The following is a 19,666-nucleotide window of genomic DNA, read 5'->3' on the forward strand; positions in this document are numbered from 1 at the left end:
ATTAGTTTCTTAGAGGCATGATAAATGAACAAAAATTCAAAGGAAAGAGGCATGTTGCATGAAATTTTTTTTTGGTGCTAAAGTATTGAGTTACAATGACATCATTATAATAATTAATTTAAACTGAAATTTGTTGGAGTTAAATGAGGTTCTATTTGTAAAAGAAAATAAATGAATAAATCAAAGTTTTAGAATTGAATAAAAAAAGCAAGAGCGAATAGAACCAAAAAAGATTCAAGAAAAGATTAAGAAAAAAAACATGTTTTTTAATTATAAAATAGTAGATCTATTAGTGTGTGTGAGTAAGAAAGAAAAAAGTGAGAATAATAAGAAGAAGAGTGAGAGACCCTAATGGAAAAATACTTAATTAGAGAGAGAAAAGATGAGTAATTAATGCATGATGGATCCTAGAAAAGTCAATAAACATATAAAAAGTTGATTGATTGAGGAGGGTAATCTTGGCATTTGAATAAAATACGCTCTAGCAGAAAAATAATTGCTCTAACAATGTCACTTGCCGACACATTAGTGGCATGATCTATGTGTGTTTTTTTTTGCCATTAATACGGTTTTTTGTATCAAATAAATTGTGTTGAACGGCTTTCAGTTAGTTTATTACTAATATTAGCTTCTGTTTGATTGAAAAATAGCTTATTTTTTTAATAACAAAAATATGATTCTTGAAAAGAGAGAAGAAAGAAAATCTAACCAGACACTCAATCGCCAAAATTCAAAAAGCAGAAAAGAAAAATCTGCTTTGAGTAGAAGTCCGGGAGACTTTAGGCAAATAGTAGGCACGCAATCACGGTCCAATTTCTCATGTTGGAGCGCGACAGCCACGTGGGGAGTTCGTATATACGGCCAAAACATAACCGTGAGATTCAACGGCCAACGGCCAAAACCACCATTAACGGCTAACATACGGGCAATTTATGTCCCCCTTTTCAGTTATGTGCGCCAAATATTCTACGAGGAGAGTGGCCTTGAAAACGGGGTCTTTGTTTGGACATATTTTCTACTGGTTAGACTTTTTGGCTTGTTTGTCGCAGCGCATGGAAATAATTTGCAATTTTCATTTATTTGTCGCAGCTCGTAACTAATTAATGAACGTAATTAGTTGATATACATAATTATTTTTTTTGGGAAAATAATCATTTCCATGTTTGTAATTCTTCTGGATCCCTTGCTTTCAAGTCATGCAAAAATTTCTTTTGACTACTAGTTTCTCCAGTCTTTTCATCAACCAAAAAAAAAGGAAACCTCCAGGTCCCATCAGTTAGCGCCCCTTACATCGGACTCCATAATTTTTTCTTCATGCTGATATTACGATGACGTATTGAGGTGGAATTGGCCCTTGATTTTTTGTTGCTTAGTGCTCTCTTTGGCATCAGAGGATCTTATCTATCAGTTACATTCTTCCTAACTCAAGCATTTATTCAAGATTGGATTGCGATACAGTACTATTTTAAAGTAATCCTCTGACCCTTTTTTACACTCAGTCTCACCTCTAACTATCAAATATAAGATTCGAATCCTCTTAAACTGACGGCGGAAAAGGCTCCAAGAACAAAGAGTCAAATTAATTTGCCACAATAGTGCCGCTCATTAGGAATTAATAGTGCTAATTTTGATGCCCCATAAATAAGTACACGAAGAACGAAGACCATATTCATGGTCAATAACTGCAAATCTTTTACTAGTCTTTAACAGATTCTACAGTAGTCAAATCTCTAATACTGTATCAGTGTATAGTATAGGCTTTGTAGAACATATTGCACATGGCAAAATTCTCTTGTTCCACCACAATAGACGGGACTGAAGCTTGGCTTCTTTGGGAGCCTGGCCTCTATAAATAGCAGCGAAATTCTCAAAATCCAATCAAACCAAATCCATCAAACCTAAAGCATAGGAAGATATATAGAGCACTGATTTTTTAGCGACCTTCATCCCTTCATCATGGCAACTAATTATCTCCTCTACCTTTCCTCCTACTTAACTCTCTTTTTCCTGGTTACAAACTTCTGCTCTTGCTTCAACCCCAAGCTTCTTAATGTATCGAAAATTCAATACCAATCCCAATCTGATTGGTCACCCGCTGGTGCAACCTGGTATGGAAGCCCTACTGGCGCAGGAAGTGATGGTAAGAGAACGAAAACAAAAAATGATATATAACTGTGTCCCCGATTGCCCGATGAGGTACATGTATCTCATCCGGGCAAAATCATCTCAGCTTGAACTGTTGTTAACGTATAATTCACATATTGAGATTGTAATAAACAACGACATTACAAGATTCTGTGTTTTTATTGTTTAAGGATTATACGCCTTACACTTATGAATTTACGTACGTCAAAGAAGAAAACCTGTTTACCAACAATATTCCGACATAAAATCAATGAATTAATTCTGATAACTCCTATTTTCAATCAACAATGTAGGTGGGGCTTGTGGATACACCAGTGCGGTTGATCAGCCACCATTCTCTTCTTTAATATCGGCAGGAGGTCCTTCCCTCTATAACTCGGGCAAAGGTTGTGGAGCATGCTATCAGGTGCATGCCACAAGACACACAAGAATATTAAGTTGTTCAGAAATTTCTAAATCCGTATAAAATGTTACATCTTTTTATGCAGTTGTGCGTACTTAATTTTGGCTGTCTTATGCGTAGTTTTCTTTTGTTTCGTACTACGTACAAATCTTCAGGTTAAATGCACAGAAGATGTTAATGGAGCATGCTCAGGATCTCCTGTTACTGTGGTTATAACCGATCAATGTCCAGGAGGTCCTTGCGTCTCAGATTCAGTTCACTTCGATTTAAGTGGCACAGCTTTTGGAGCCATGGCCACTTCCGGCGAAGCTGATGAATTGCGCAATGCCGGAGTCCTAAAAATACAGTATAAGAGGTTAGAAATCAGATATTCTTCTTTTTCCAGGCGAAAGTTTCCGTCATTCTTGACTAATTTTTACTGCTCGAAATTGACTAAGGTCATGCTACAAATACCCTACGACGTACCAAGTCAAAAAAATATGCTCCAATCAGATTGACAATGCGAAGTACAAAGCTAAAAATTCAAACTAAATGGACAGTCAGTCGTATGGCAAAAATTATGGGAACATGTTTTTCACTAAATGAAGGTCGTCGTAATCTGATTAGTGTCATCATAACCTGATTTTCCAAGAGAGATGACGCCATGACATTTGTTATATATAGTTTTAACAACAGAACATCATACTCGACATTTTTTCATTAATGCAATTTTCAATTCTGAACAGGGTTCCGTGTAACTATCCTGGAGTATCTGTGGCCTTTCACGTCGATGCTGGCTCCAATCCCGACTATTTTGCCGCATTGGTTGAATTCGAAGATGGGGATGGCGAACTTTCGGGGGTTCAACTCAAACAAGCACTGGATTCGGAATCATGGCTTCCCATGCAGCAATCTTGGGGTGCTGTCTGGAAATTGGACACGGGTTCTACATTGCAAGCTCCATTTTCAATTAAGCTAACAGCAGAATCCGGCGCCACTCTGGTGGCAAACAATGTCATCCCTGCTGGCTGGCAACCTGGAAGCACTTATAGATCAGTTGTAAATTTCAATGCCTAGGTTTAAGGAATATAAGAACCAGCTCATAGTTTTTATTAGAGCAAAATGGATGATGAGTACATCGTCAAGGAAATAAGGTTCGACTAGTAACTCTATAGATCTGTACTAGTAATAGTTGACACTTACATCCTTTTTTCTTTTCAGCTGAAATAAATGGAAAAACTTCATTATGGAGCAAAGATAAATGTTGCTTTCCTACATCCTAAAAAAAACAAAAAGATAAATGTTGCTAATATAGCATAGAAACTAGTACTACTAAATCATTATGGTCGATCCAGTGATTAAGGAGAGGGCTCTTAGAATCCTTCCGACTATCCAAAAAAAATAAATCTAATACTACTAATTTCTGTTGCTTGCATTTATAGAGTGCAAGTCAACCACTATCGAGTTGCATTGATTTCCTTAATTTTTTTTTTCACAAGCATTTAACCTCTCTTCTTTACGTGTTTAGACAAAATTACTCCTGTATGATAAAGCTCCAGAAACTGCAGAAAGATTTGTAAGAAATTACGCCTAATAATCTATGAATATGCGAGATTAAGGAAATTTAGTAACTGGATAATTTATTGCAGAAGTTGCGATTCATCTAGTCCCTAAATCTTTCAAACTCAGATTACACGAATCAATTTAGTCCCCTCAAACTAACTTTTGAATTCGAAAATCTCTATCATTAATAGTCGACTGTAAACTTACTTTTCCTTAAAAAAAATTCTACAAGAAAGAAAGAGGTGAAATTTAAAAAGTGAGAAAGGGGAATGGAAATTAGAACTCAAGACTTGGGGTGAGATTTAAGAAATGGAGAGAAGGAATGAAAATTAGGACCTAGAATCTGTGAGTTTTGACATCTTAATTTTAGCCACTTGATTAAAGTCTTCTCGACATACACACACCGTTCTTTTCTTTTTATGCTGTAAATCTATTTGTGGAATCCATGATAGAATAGACATAGTTTAACAATAGCAGAAGTATCTCTTGTTATCATTCTTGTATATATGGTGGTTTTCTATCCTTTAATCATCAGAACAGAAGCAATAAAAGTTGCTCTAGCTTCGTGTCAGTTTTTTACAAAGTAAATTGTTGTTTAGATGGCTCTTAGTATGCTAAGGAGGTCCAGGGGTAATCCGAAAAGGATTGAATCATCACCAGATCAGACGGGTGCATTACAGCACACTCGCCTGGATTTTTGAAATCAAGCCACTTTAAATGTGCCTCCCACCCCACCCAGCCTTGGTTGCATGAGATTTCTCTTTTGCTAACTTTCATAGGTCTTTTCTCTACATTTAGTTCTTCCAGGAGTGTCAAGTCACATAATGCTTCTCAATCTTTAGCTAGTTTTTCACCTGCCGTTGCAACATTTTATGGGGATCCCCATGGAGCAGGCAGCACTGGTTCGTATATGGTGACACAAATGTTATATTCCAGCTCTTCAGATTGTATTGTCATTCATGCATATTTCCCTTTCAAGCGAACATTATAATAAAATTAGTTTAGGGTGCGACAAAGAATTTTCCATTACATTTTGTGGAGGCAAGCAACATTTTTATTTTCTTTTTGACAAGTCAGATCTAACATTTACAATTAATTAAAGAATGAAACAGTAAAAAATTTTAAAAAAAAATCAGAAAGGGCAAAGCTGTTGGTTTTCGGAGCGATTTCTTTTTGTCAAAGACTAAAAAGCGTGAAATAGGTAAAAGTAATTAACATTCAATGTTCTAAACCTTGATGAACCGCCCATCATTTAAGCAGTAATATGTTTGAAAATTTCAATGGTTAATTCGGTGAGTAGGAGGAGCTTGTGGATATGAAGATGCTGTGGAGAAGCCACCTTTCTTATCTAGAGTTTCTGCTGGAAATGAAGCTTCATTTAAGCAGGGCAAAGGCTGTGGAAGTTGCTATTTGGTACTAATTAATTATCCATCTATTAATTGTCTTTACTACATCATAGAATCCTGTACACCTTTACCTCATCGAAAATTCTAATACACCTAAAAAAATATCTCCAGTCTCAACCAAAATTGTGACAAGACAAGGCAAGAGATATTCTTAGCCAGTGATAAGTCATTTCAAGTTATTTTGCCTTTACTACTAAGTTGAGGATACGCATGCATGGATCCCAATTTTAGGTGTTATGCACAACAGCGTCCAATTCGGCCTGTTCTGGTTCTGCAGTAACTGCAGTCATCACTGATCAGTGCGGCGGTTCCTGCGGCGGTGAATGGCGATCCTGTTCATTTTGATCCAAGTGGAACTGCTTTAGGGGCTTTGGCAAAGCGTTGCCAAGCCGATCAATTGCGCAGCGCTGGCAGGATCAATATTCTTTATCAAAGGATAATTAGTGCTTCCTTTTTATGTTAATTGCTCACATCTAACTAATTAATTATTGGTCCAACCTCAATCAGTCGTATCATTTTCAGCATGTGATTTCAGCAACGGCTTAGTAATGGTAATGCAATCAAATTAAGTTTGTAGAAATGCTGATATGTATTGGAAATCTAGGAAAAACAAACTCTAAAAAAGAAAAAGACACAGAAAATTCTGAATACTAAGATGCCGAAAAACGTTCACGTACCATATGTGATTGTTTTCTTCTATTTCTTAGATTAATTATCATTCCTTTCGTCCTTGGTTGTCTAAGCATTTGTGGGACAGAAATGGCTTAGTATTGGCATTGAAGGATTACCATAACATCAATATACCTACCGTTTTATATATTGGTTGAAAGTTAGTAGATAAACTATTTTTATGTGTTTAATTAGATTACAGTACAATAAAATTAGCCCTATGGTTTTTTTTTTTTAGAATTTCTAAAACAAGTGATCAGTCAAAAAAAGAAAGACCTATGGTTTAATTTTTTTTTTTGACATAAGATCAAGCCCGTCATTAATTCTAAAAACTTAGAAGGTTGCGATGGACCAAATTCTTTTACGTGGTATTCCATGGCTACAATTAAAGCTCGAAAGTTTTAAAGTACAAGGGAGAATTTTGCATGCTGTAATCATATTTGAAGTCTCAGGGACTTATACCTTGAGAAAAGTTCGAAAATGATAGAATTCACGAGATGACGGGAATTAAAATCTCAAGAAGACCAAAAGTTCTAACTGAATACTATTAGAGATATTTATTAGTGTACAAAAGTAATCGAAATAGAGGTTTATTACTTTTTTAACCCCTTTCAGGAAGAGATAATGGTGGCCTAAATCATTCAAAGGATCAACGAAAATTTTGGTCCCAAAAATTAAAGATTTTGAGTTAAGTCTCACAATTTTTTGAATTTAGACTAATTTTAAATTACTTCCTAGTATTTCTGAATTAATTATTTTTTATTATTAATCTCATCACCATTTTAGGCTGCTTGAGATCAAATGTCTCTGGAACAAATTGGCATAATTCTTAATCTTCAAGATAGCACTTCACTGATTGCAAGAATATATGTTTGGCCACAATCCAACAGATAAACAGTTCCTTAGACTTCGGGGTGGGCACGGGTCGGGTACCCGCTCCTAACAAGATATGGCTGACCCAACCCTAAAATATAGGATCAGCCATTTTTCGACCCTAACCCGCTCCTAATGTTTTCGGGTTCTTGAAAAAAAGGGGCGAGTCATAGGGTACCCGCCCCTAAAAAAAAAACTATTTTTCAATAAAAAAATATTTTTCACTTAATATCAACATATTTTCCAATAAAAAAAAGTATGCTTTCCAATTAACATTGGTAGATATATTATAATCAAAATCCATGCATCACCATTCTCACACATTTCATCCAATAATCAAACAGATTTCATAAATTTAGTACATATTAGAATTATAATATCTAATAGATAAAACGAAATTTTATGATAATTTTGAGTACATCACCGTTCTCACGCATTTCATTCTTCTATAACATAACAAACACAAGAATAATAAGTACATGGCAACTTTTCCAACCTTTTCAAGTATAACAAACACAAGGATAAAACGAAGTTTTATGATAATTTTGAGTACATCACCATTCTCACGTATTGCATTCTTTTACAACATAACAAATACAAGAATAATAAGTATATGACAACTTTTCCAAGTTCCTTAAGGATATTATGGTACAAGATTGCATCCAAAATGAGTCGATTGTGGAATCAAGTTCGGAAAAGAATTGAATAGAGCTAATAATTTTTGAAGAAAGTATAACCAAAATAATCTCGAAAAATTTTTCCCAACTTTCTTACACCTTTGGAATAGACCTTGTTGCATTAAAGGTGATGAAAAAGAAAAATAAATTTTTTGCACTAAAATAAAGGAAACAAATTTAAGAGACACAATTGCAATAAAATAAATAAATAAATGAAAGACACAAATGTTTTAATTATCTAGCTAACAGAAAATTGGAGCTCCAAACACAAATTTTTGATTGAATTGATCAAAATTTTGCAAAAAAGATCGATGGAAGTAGAATAAAAATGAAAAAGGATGAAAGAGATGAACAATTTTTATGATAGAGTTTCACAAAATTTTCTTTGTTTTATTCATTTGGTTCAGGTTTTACCCAGAATATTCACTTTTTTTAGACAAGATGAAGAGAGGCGGATCATATGAGATTAAAATATGAGGTTGTGAATTACTTTACTTACACTTAGGATTAAAAATTATAAAATTATATAATGAACTCTTATTTTTTTAATATTTATATAATATACCCTGCGGGTCGGGTACCTGCGATTTTTTATTTTGCTGATCCGTATCCGTATCCATTTTTGCGGGTACCCCAACCCGCATCTGCCCCATCAAGAAAAATCGGATCGGATATCCTATTTTTCGAATCAGATCGGATCGGGTTGGTCGGGTTTCGGATCGGATTGGGTTTTTTGCCCCCCCCCCCCCTACTTAGACTGACTAATAATCTCAATTCAGCCCTTTGCTTGCCAGCTACAGAATGCTCAAGATTATTCAAAAATTAACAGATGATATGTAACGTGAGCCGGGCTTCCAATTCGCTGGAATCGCATTTGGAGCCACAAGGCTTCGTCTGGATTCAACTTGTGTCAACCTGATGGAAAACGGCCCATTTGTCCCGGTTGGAATGTTGTACTTGTATGTTGCACCAAACACTTGTTGCATCGGAAACCACTGCCTGGATCCCGCCGGTTGGATCTCCGCAGAAGCAACGTCTCCATCACCATTTACGTACTCAATTGCAGCAGACAAGTAGTATCGATTGGAACCGGGGTCGACTTTGAACGCAATCTTCTGATTACCATAGTTGCACGAGTTAATCCCGAAAATTACTTCAGTAACAATAATATATTTATAGTACAGAAAAAAAATTGTCTTCTATTTTATCCCTGAAATCTACTGGCAAAACCTTTATCGTAAGTCTACGTACTATTTGCTCACCTTTGATAATGGACGTTGATTCTACCAAGTTTGCGCAAAACATCGGCCTGGCCTGGCTTTGCTAAGTAACCAAAAGCAGTTGAACTGAAATCAAAATGAACAGGATCATTGTTGCAGGCATTGGGACACTCATCTGTGATTGTTATCTTGACCGGAGAACCAGAGCATGCCCTATAAACGTTTGCACTGCATAGCACCTGAAATTGCATGCACGAGTCATTTGAAAACCAAGAAACCATCCCGGGTATAGTTAGCTACCAAAAATATCAAGCAGGCATTCTTCAAAAAAGAAAAAAATTATAGGCTGCTCTTGATTGCTGCGGATTTTGCAATATTGGATGGGTTTATAGGATCTAACCATTTTGCCAATTGAAAAATCTAAAATTCAGACAGAGAAAAAATACAAGGGCATGATACAAGATACTGATTTCTTGGAATTAAAATAAAAAAATTAGGTGAAATAAACGCCGTATCACGATTTAAGCTAGCAGCGACGTGCATTATAGAAGTAACTTATGCAAGCCAACAAAAACATGCAGAGTAAGCATTTACCGCATAGCAATTGCCGCAGCCTTTGCCCTGTTTAAATAGGGCTCGGTTTCCAGCAGCTATCTTGCTTGAGAAAGGTGGCTGAGCAATGTCATTTTGATTTCCAAATCCACATCCTCCGCCTGTGTGAATCAAAATGAAAATAAATGAATCTCATAGAAATGCATGTTATAGCCTAGTTTGATAATATTTGTGGCACATTAAGAGCAGTACTAAGAATTAATGATTGCAATATCTTAACAGGCTATCTTCGTTGTGTATTTTCTTACAAAGAAGGGAGGATATATTATCTTCTAATAAAATTATTTTGAACAGCAGATTTTTCTTCTACTAAAGTCATGACATTCAATAGTTACGTGTGTCCTGTAAAAGTGCATACCACGCCCTTCATAAAATGTTGCTATTGCCGATGAATAAGCAGCTAGGGTTACATTAAGCGACCCAACACTTGCGCAAGAACAAAAACTGGACAAAAATGACATGATAACGAACAGAATCAGCAAGTAATAAATTTTCTGATTGGTACTATGCTGCGGAATCAAGTGCTTATATAGGAATTAATTTAGTCACTCTTGAATTTTTTTTTTTTTGACTGTAAAAAACATTTCATTCATTCATTCAAATCTCCAATTACAGCTTTACCCAAAGATGGAGGGAAATCATTCCACCGTACAATTCTACCTACTAATTCCACCGTACAATTCTACCTACAATTTTAGACTATGAACTGGCACATTTCTAGTTCTACACACGTGGAAAATCTTACAGCATTCAAAGCTATCATATAAAATTCGAGCGTTATCCAGCCAGCTCTCCGAATAAGAGAAATCGGCTCTATCACTATTCAATTTTTGAACGACAATGATAGAGTCAATTTCTAGAGTCAACGTCAATTCCAACTTCCTTAGCCCATTCTAAACCCTTAATGACAGCAAGAATTTCAGAAAATTCAGCAGATGAAGTTTTACCGATTCTTTCCGCAAATGCTGCCATGATTTGTCCTTCATCATCTCTGACAATAACACCAATTCCTGCTTCCTCTGGAGTCCGTGCTGCATCAACGTTGATCTTCAAAAGGCCTTGCTCTGGAGGATGCCACTGCCCAATCAATTCCTTTGAGCTATAAAACTTGCTTTCTTCCTGACCTTTAATGAACTCCATTAAATATGATTTAGCCTACTCAACCACCACTTGAGGTCTCATTACCTATCCTTCAAATAACATGCTGCTATTTCTTGCGTACCATATCATCCACAGGATGGTCACAATCAGCTCTCTCTCTCTCTCTCTCTCTCTCCATTTCTTGACCAGTTTGCAAAATCATCTGCATTAAATCTAAAATTCTCATATTTCCTTTTACCCCAACCGCCTAATCTAACCTCCATATCAGATACACTTCTGCACACACGCTCAACCAAATCATCTTCATCATTTTTCCAGTGCTGACTAATCAATTGACTAGATTCGTCATCATCACGTAACCATGTGGCTTCAAATCTAAAAAGTCTTCTGCGTACCTGCTTATTGGCTCTTTTCTGTCTTATCTCCACCTTAATTGGAACCTGGTCTCAGTGAGAGGCTGCCACATGTTTAGCCACATTTCCTGGAACAGATTTTGCCACCCGGAGTTTGTTAGAGCACGATCTAATCATAAATACAAAGTTGCATGGGCTTCTCTTCTATTGCACCATGGGAATTCGGGTGAACAAACTCAAGGATACAAAACCTTTCATAGACTAATTTTAAAAGACATAGGTTGTAATACATGAAGATGGGATATACAGACAACATGATATCATGCGCCTGGTCTTGGTATCTTTTTTTTTTTTTTTTTTTTTTTTTTCAAAATGATAACAGGATTGTATTAATAGTATAAACTTTATAATTGCAAGCAAAGCTCGACAGATCTATACAAAGAGTGTACCCTGACACTCAGGATTTATGCATTCCTTATCTTGAATTATGCCTAAGGCATAGGAGCTAATGATTCGACTGTGTACATGATTAATATCTATACCAACTGGCCAAAAGGAGCACATATGAAACAGTTTTCTCAAGTCCTGTGTATCTTCCATTAAGGCAGACAGCCTGATGTCCTCAGCTTGTTCACTTGTGAGCTGTCGTATGAGCTGTTTGCTCTCAACTTGGGCCTCAGTTCTTCTCCATTGCTTCATTGCAGCTTTGCTGAGAGTGAGCTTGACCGCCACTGCTTCATCTAATGTCGTCATCCCTGTATTTCTCTCCTTCAGGGCCCAAGCTTCCAAGACATTGTTCTTGCCATCAGTTGCTACCAATCCTATCCCAAGATTGTGGCTTTCCACTTGTGTTTTGTTAGGAAATTGGCTTAATTTCTTTTAGTCAAGATCCTTATTTGGTGTAGAAAATAACTAGTTTCCTACTTAGATTTTAATTACTTGAAGTAGTAGTCAAATAAAGTCCTATTTGGTTTAGAATTAGATGTTATTTCCTACTCTATATGAGTTTATGAATTAGTATTGGTTTTCAATTATTATTTGATTTTTTGGCCAAGTAATATTCTCTATAAATAGGTAGATTGACATACTACAAAAACACAAAAAAAGAGTGAGAGAGTTCTTAGTGGGGCTTGGGAATCAAGTTGTAATCTTGTGGTGTTTTTCTCTCATAGTAAGAACAAGTTTTTTTCTCCGTGGACGTAGACTTGATAATTAAGCCGCACCACGTTAATTCTTGTGTGTTGCTCATCGTTCATGCTAGATATTGTTTTCTATTAAATTGTTGGTCTTTTTCTGTTCAAATAATTGGCCTGATACTCTAACAAGTGGTATCAGAGCTCCGTTGGGATTTTGGTTAATTATTTGAATTGAGTGGGTGATTATATACCATGGGGTTTGGAACTATACAGTTTTCAATTCAACCATTTAATGGAACTACAAGTTTTACTCTTTGGCAAAGAAGAGTGAAGGATGTTCTAATTTAACAAGATTGGGCAAAAGCGTTGAATGGAAATAACAAGAAGCCAAAGAGCATAAAGGATGATGAGTTTGAGGAGTTGGATGTAAGATGTGCGAGCACGATTCGGCTCTATGTGGCGGACAACATCATAAACAATGTGATAGATGAGGAAGATTCTACATCAGACCTCTAGAAAAAATTGAAAAAGCTTTATCTGGCTAAAAACTTGTCCAATAAGTTGCATTTATATAAAGATGGAGGAGGGTGGCAGTCTCATGGATCACATGAATACGTTCAAAGAAATTTTGGATTAATTCCAAAAGGTTGGCATGGATATTGAGGAAGAAGATAAGGTCCTTTTACTTCTTATCTCAGTCTCTGATTCTTATGAAAGTGTTGTGACGACCCTGTTGTATGGGAATGACACTTTAGAATTCGAGAATGTGCAGTCTTCTTTGTTGGATCATGAAAAATAAAAGAAGGCAAACCAGAATGTGATACAAGAAGTTGCGTTAATTGCTCGAGGTAAGAATAAAAGAGGAAAACAATTTGGTTGTGAATCTAAGGTAAGTGGTTCAAAGGCCAAGAGAAAGAGTGGAATCCAGTGCTTTGGTTGTCATGAGTTTGGCCATATCAAAAGATATTGCCCTCATCAAAAGAAAAATGATGAGAATGACTATGATGGTATTGCTGGATATGCATCAGGAAGAGATATTCTCATAATCTCCAAAGGTAATAATACTTTTTCTTGTGATGGTTGGATTTTAGATTCTGGATGTGTTTCACATGTTTGCTCCAGGTTAGACTATTTTGATACTTTTCAAAGAAATAAGGCAGGTTTTATGTCCTTGGGTGATGGATCTACTTGTCAAGCCAAAGGTGTTGGAGTGGTGAAAATCAAAATGTTAAATAGAGATATTCGTTTTTTGGGTGGTGTGGCTTATGTTCCAAAGTTATGAAGGAATCTAATTTCTTTGAACCAGTTAGACTCCGAGGACTACTATTTTTCCGCTGCAGGTGAAGTCTTGAAAATCACACATGGCGAAACGGTCTTGTTGATGAGGAAGAAATATGGTAATTTGTATCATTTGAATACCTCAATGGATTGGGAGCGGAAAGAGATCTAGGAATGCTCTCAAATTACAAATGGTGGTGTGAGGAAAAGTCCTGCTATGAGAGAGGATGAATTGAGGCCTCTCTCGTGAGTCACCTAGATGTTGGACTCGATTAGCTACACACGTTCATTTGCCGATGGAATCAGTGGAAAACAAGACCGTCTTGATTCGGGTGTGTAGTTAGGTACCAAGGTATTTGGTGGAAAAAGGAAAATTGAGTTTTTTTTGGATGATTTGCTATGTTTGCTAAAAGAAATATTCGCTAAGGTGGAGATTTGTTAGGAAATTGGTTTAATTTCTTTTAGTCAAGATCCTTATTTGGTGTAGAAAGTAACTAGTTTCCTACTTAGATTTTAGTTACTTGAAGTAATAGTCAAGTCCTATTTGGTTTAGAATTAGATGTTATTTCCTACTCTATATGAGTTTAGAAATTAGTATTGATTTTCAATTATTATTTGATTTTTTAGCCAAGTAATATTCTCTATAAATAGGTAGATTGGCATACTATAAAGACACAAGAAAAGAGTGAGAGAGTTCTTAATGGGTGAGAGGGTTATACAAGAGTTGGGGCTTGGGAATCAAGTTGTAATCTTGTGGTATTTTTCTCTTATAGTAAGAACAAGTTTTTCTCTCCGTGGACGTAGGCTTGGTAATTAAGCCAAACAACGTTAATTCTTGTACGTTACTCATCGTTCATGCGAGATATTGTTTTCTATTAAATAGTTGGTCTTTTCCTTTTTAAATAATTGGCCTGATACCCTAACATGTTTTAATTTGCACTCTTAGCTATACCATTTCATCTCCATTCTGTTCTTGCTGAGGTAAGTTTTTAGAGGCCACTGTTTCTGCTGTGCTCAACCCATTGTTTCTGCTCAATGCTTCATCAAATTCCTTCCATTCTCCCAGCCTTTTGTATGATCTTTAAAGATTTCTGGTACTTGTCATTGAACTGTCTTTCATTTCGGTTATTCCAAATTTGCCATGGGATGGTCATTACCTGACCGTCTGTACCTTGCTTCTGTAATTGTACTCCACCAATTCTGGAAACATCCTTGCTGGTCCTGCTCCCCATCCCACTGACATGGGGCTGTGTGCCAAACTTCCTTAGCCTTGGTGCATTCCAACAGCATATGCTCCACAGTTTCCACCTTCTCACCACACACCTTGCACAAAGGATCCCCCATTTTAGTTCCCTCGAAGATCACTTCTTTGACTGGAAGAGCATTGTTAATACATTTCCAGATAAATGTTTCAATTTGTGCTTGATTGTCAGCTTCCATAGGTGCCTCCACATCTGGCGACTATTGCTTTCCCAACTAGTACCAACTCCCTGTGCCTGCTTCTCCTTTTGCAATGCATTGTTCTCTATCTGTGTTTTGTAGCCCGAGTTGACAGTATACTCTCCATTAGCTGCATGCAACCAGGAATGCCTATCCTCTCTCCCCGATAAGCTTAGAAGAATCTTCAGTATTCGCTCTGCATCTTCTTTATTGAAGTGACGAAATATTAAGTTCCTGTTCCAGTGTTGTTGACATATTAGATCCTCCACCTTTTGCATTTCTGTACCGCTAAATCTCATCCACAGTACTCTAACTAAAACTAGGACTAACCTTAAATCCAAATTAACCAACCTAAAGTGCCACTATTAAGTGTTCATTGATTAGTACTGTTTTAATAAAACGATAATTTTTTGCGTCTAGTGAAAATTTTCATTGAAATCATGCCCAATAAATCTAAGATATTCAGTATGCAACGTGGCAGATTCAAGTTGATATTCTAGAGAAATTATTTAAGTTATATTATGATGTTGGCAGGCAAATGCACAGATTGATTTTTAGGTGAAATCCCCAAAAGCATCGAATTCAGCTTACTACATGTCATCGAATCCTGGGATGCTAATCCTGCTATTTTAATTTGAATGGGCCTTGATAGTCTTGATTAACGGGGCATATCATGCATTCATGCATATTCATGCATAAAGCTTGTCTTGAGCTTACATGAGGAGAAAGCTTATTTCACAATTGCAGCACCATGTCAAATTTGTTTTGCCACAATTATCTACCGCAAATAACCATTTGAAGATTAGCTTGGTAATGTAATCTATATTCCAATCTCATGACTGAGTTGCTAAGCTTGGAAATAGGGTGCAGCAGATATACAGAAAAATTCTTGTCAATTACAAGGCTCTCCTTGCACACTTGTAAGACGTGTTGAACATGATATCATTAATCCGAATTTGAACTTAATAACGCAAAACTAACACTTACTCGGAAATATGGTAATTAATAGCCTCATTTCATTGAGATGTTATCGAAATTGGTAATGGATATTGGAATATAATTTTATGCTTATTAAAATCAAATTTAAAACAAAATTTTTTGTAATATAGAGGTAAAGGTAACAAGATATGCGATTTCAGCAATGGCTTAGTAATGGTATGCAATCAAATAAAGTTTGTAGAAATGCTGATGTGTATTGGAAATCTAGGAAAAGCGAATTCAAAAAAAAAAAAGGGCAAATTCCACTTTATCCCCCTGTAGTTTAGCATTTTTTTACATAACCTTCTTATGGTTTCAAAAACTATATATAACCCCCTCATGGTTTGGATTAAAATATCAAAGTGACGGGAATGATCATCCATAACGGAGTCACCTAAAATGTCAAAAATACCCTTATATAAAGTTGAAAATTATTTATTAACCAAGGGGGGTTATATGTATATTTTGAAAATTATAGGGGGTTATATGGTAAAGTATTAAATCATAAGAGGGTTATATGGTAAAATATAAAAATCATATGGGATTAGTGTGTCATGTATTTATAAGGTAATTTCGACATGTTTAGAAGTTTCATTACGAATGACTATTTCCGTCACTATGACACTTTAATCCAAACCATGAGGTGATTATGTATAGCTTTTGAAACCATAAGGGGGTTATGTAAAAAAAAGGCTAAATCACAGGGGGGTAAAATGTAATTTGCCCAAAAAAAAGACACATAAAACTCTAAATACTAAGACCTTGTTTGGATTGTGATTTTTTGCAGAAAATTTTTTATATTTTTCATGAATACATTTCTCAATCACCTTTTATCTCACATTTGTGGTCATCATTTGATTTCAGAAATGGCTTAGTATTGGTATTGAAGGATTACCATAAAATCAGCATACTTACGATTTTATATATTGGTTGAAAGTGAGTGGATAAACTATTTTTTATGTGTTCATTTAAATTACAGTACAATAAAAGTAGCTTTAATGATGTAAATTTGGGATGTTAAAACCATTTAGTATTATTTTCTAACCAGCCAAATTTGTCAAGCATTAAATTGGAGGATATCTAGCTTTTCTACTAGCTATTAGCTAAGTGATTTAATACTTTCAATTTAAAATTTCAATGCTTCAGTCACCAAGACCAGGTACATGATTTCAAGTTGTTTGTATATCCCATCTTCATGTATTACAAGTTACGGCAGCCTATGCCTTTTAAAATCCCTATATGGCAAGGTTTTATGTTCAACCAATTCAAGAGAGTAACTAAATTAATTTCTATATGAGCACTTGACTCGCAGCATAGATGTTCATGCATTATTAACCTATGGATTTTAAAATTCCTGTATGGCAAGGTTTTAATATCCTTGAGTGTGTTCATCCAAATTCAAGACTGACTAAATTAATTTCTACACAAGCACTTGACTCCACAGCATATATAGTACCAAACAGAAGATATATTACTTGCGTATCCTGTTGGTTTTACAGTGACGAATATTCGGCATGGCTCCGAAAAATTGTTTTTTGTCTGCCTTCTTCGTCATCATGTCATTTTTGTCCAGTTTTTGTTCTTGCAGAAGTGCCAGGTCGCTTAATGTAACTCTAGCTGGTTATTCATCGGCAGTAGCAACATTTTATGAAGGGAGTGGTATATATGCATTTTTTACAAGACGCACTTGACTACAAATCTGCTGTTCAAATCATTTATTTTCATTTTGATTCACACAGGCGGAGCATGCGGATTTGGAAATGAAAATGACATTGCTCAGCCGCCTTTCTCAAGCAAGATAGCTGCTGGAAACCGAGCCCTATTTAAACAGGGCAAAGGTTGCGGCAATTGCTATGCGGTAAATGCTTACTCTGCACATTTTTGTTGGCTTGTATAAGTTACTTATATAATGCTGGTCACTGGTAGCTTAAATCGTGATACGCGTTTATTTCACCTAATTTTTTATTCTAATTTCAAGAATCAGTGTCTTGTATCATGCCCTTGTATTTTTTCTGTGTCTGAATTTTAGATTTTTCGATTGGCAAAATGGTTAGATCCTATAAACCCATCCAATATTGCAAAATCCGCAGCAATCAAGAGCAGCCTATAATTTTTTTCTTTTTTGAAGAATGCCTGCTTGATATTTGAGGTAGCTAACTATACCCGGGATGGTTTCTTGGTTTTCAAATGACTCGTGCATGCAATTTCAGGTGCTATGCAGTGCAAACGTTTATAGGGCATGCTCTGGTTCTCCGGTCAAGATAACAATCACAGATGAGTGTCCCAATGCCTGCAACAATGATCCTGTTCATTTTGATTTCAGTTCAACTGCTTTTGGTTACTTAGCAAAGCCAGGCCAGGCCGATGTTTTGCGCAAACTTGGTAGAATCAACGTCCATTATCAAAGGTGAGCAAATAGCAGACTTGCAATGAAGTTTTTGCCAGTAAATTTCAGGGATAAAATAGAAGACAAATTTTTTTTTTTTCTGTACTATAAATATATTATTGTTACTGAAGTAATTTTCGGGATTAACTCGTGCAAATGTAAAGGGTGCCATGCAACTATGCTAATCAGAAGATTGCGTTCAAAGTCGACCACGGTTCCAATCGATACTACTTTTCTGCTGCAATTGAGTACGAAAATGGTGATGGAGACGTTGCTTCTGTGGAGATCCAACCGGCGGGATCCCGGCGGTGGTTTCCGATGCAACAAGTGTTTGGTGCAACATACGAGTACAACATACCAAAGGGGACAAATGGGCCGTTTTCCATCCGGTTGACACAAGTTGAATCCAGACGAAGGGTTGTGGCAAAACAGGCGATTCCAGCTGATTGGGAGCCTGGCTCACGTTACATATCATCTGTTAATTTTTGAATAATCTTGAGCATTCTGTAGCTGGCAAGCAAAGGGCTGAATTGAGATTATCAGTCAGTCTAAGGGACTGTTTATCTGTTGGATTGTGGCCAAACATATATTATTGCAATCAATGAAGTGGGATCTTGAGGATGAAGAATTATGCCAATTTCTGGCCAATTTGTTCTAGAAATATTTGATCTCAAGCAACCCAAAATGGTGATGAGATTAATAATAAAAAAATAATTAATTCAGAAATACTAGGAAGTAATATACAATTAGTCTAAATTCAAAAATTGTCAGACTTAACTCATGATCTCAGAATTTTCGTTGATCCTTTGAATGACTTAGGCCAGCTTTTTCTCTTCCTGAAAGGGGTTAAAAAAATAATAATAAACCTCTATTTCTTTTACCTGTGTACACGTACTAATAAATATCTCTAATAGTATTCTGATAGAACCTTGATCTTCTTGAAATTTTAAGTGCTGTCATTTCGTGAATTCTATCATTTTCAAGCTTTTGTCTAGATATAAGACTTCAAATATGATTGATTAGAGCATGTGAATTCTCCTTTGTACTTTAAAATTAACTTTCAAGTTTTAATTGTAGCCATGTAATACCAAGCAAAAAAAAAAAATTTTTTTGATCCATCACAACCTTCTAAGCTTTTAGAATTAATTAATGACGGCTTGATCTTATGTCAAAAAAAAAAAAAAATTAAAATAAACCATAGGCCTTTCTCTCTCTCTTTTTTTTTTTGGACTGATTGCTTGTTTTAGAAATCCTAAAGAGACCTCTAAAAGTTTTAATTGGTTTGTAATACTAATGTGCGAGAAGGTAGCTAAGGCCAACGCACAAATTAACAAGAAACACAGAGTTTAATTTTCTTGACCTGAAATTGAAGGGACAAAAACAAGTCAGCAGTTAGAACCAGTCTTACTTTTCTACTTCACTGGACGGACGAGAGAAAAACACTCTT

At 35.9% G+C, this 19,666-nt stretch overlaps 3 protein-coding genes and 1 pseudogene across 3 annotated transcripts; 3 read left to right on the top strand and 1 right to left on the bottom strand.

Annotated features, from left to right (window-relative positions):
• The first annotated feature begins 1,886 nt into the window (after positions 1 to 1,886).
• On the top strand, positions 1,887 to 3,789 carry LOC113722725 (expansin-B18). The gene is made up of 4 exons (XM_027245979.2): positions 1,887 to 2,140; positions 2,439 to 2,551; positions 2,704 to 2,903; positions 3,274 to 3,789. The coding sequence occupies exons 1-4, from the start codon at positions 1,957 to 1,959 to the stop codon at positions 3,602 to 3,604; spliced, it is 828 nt and encodes a 275-aa protein (XP_027101780.1). The 5' UTR covers positions 1,887 to 1,956; the 3' UTR covers positions 3,605 to 3,789.
• Positions 3,790 to 4,689: 900 nt separating this feature from the next.
• On the top strand, positions 4,690 to 5,959 carry LOC113724062 (expansin-B12-like; annotated as a pseudogene).
• Positions 5,960 to 8,530: 2,571 nt separating this feature from the next.
• On the bottom strand, positions 8,531 to 10,008 carry LOC140035553 (expansin-B6-like). The gene is made up of 4 exons (XM_072076821.1): positions 9,906 to 10,008; positions 9,530 to 9,648; positions 9,003 to 9,174; positions 8,531 to 8,868 (listed from the first exon to the last, which is right to left on the bottom strand). Exons 1-4 carry the CDS (start codon positions 10,006 to 10,008, stop codon positions 8,531 to 8,533), a joined length of 732 nt encoding a protein of 243 aa, XP_071932922.1.
• Positions 10,009 to 17,341: 7,333 nt separating this feature from the next.
• LOC113722737 (expansin-B6-like) lies at positions 17,342 to 18,856 on the top strand. Its single transcript, XM_027245984.1, has 4 exons — positions 17,342 to 17,492; positions 17,573 to 17,691; positions 18,044 to 18,240; positions 18,384 to 18,856. The coding sequence occupies exons 1-4, from the start codon at positions 17,348 to 17,350 to the stop codon at positions 18,706 to 18,708; spliced, it is 786 nt and encodes a 261-aa protein (XP_027101785.1). The 5' UTR covers positions 17,342 to 17,347; the 3' UTR covers positions 18,709 to 18,856.
• Positions 18,857 to 19,666: the final 810 nt, after the last annotated feature.

This window comes from Coffea arabica, chromosome 2c (genome assembly GCF_036785885.1).
Source record: "Coffea arabica cultivar ET-39 chromosome 2c, Coffea Arabica ET-39 HiFi, whole genome shotgun sequence".
Classification (NCBI taxonomy): Eukaryota; Viridiplantae; Streptophyta; class Magnoliopsida; order Gentianales; family Rubiaceae; genus Coffea; species Coffea arabica.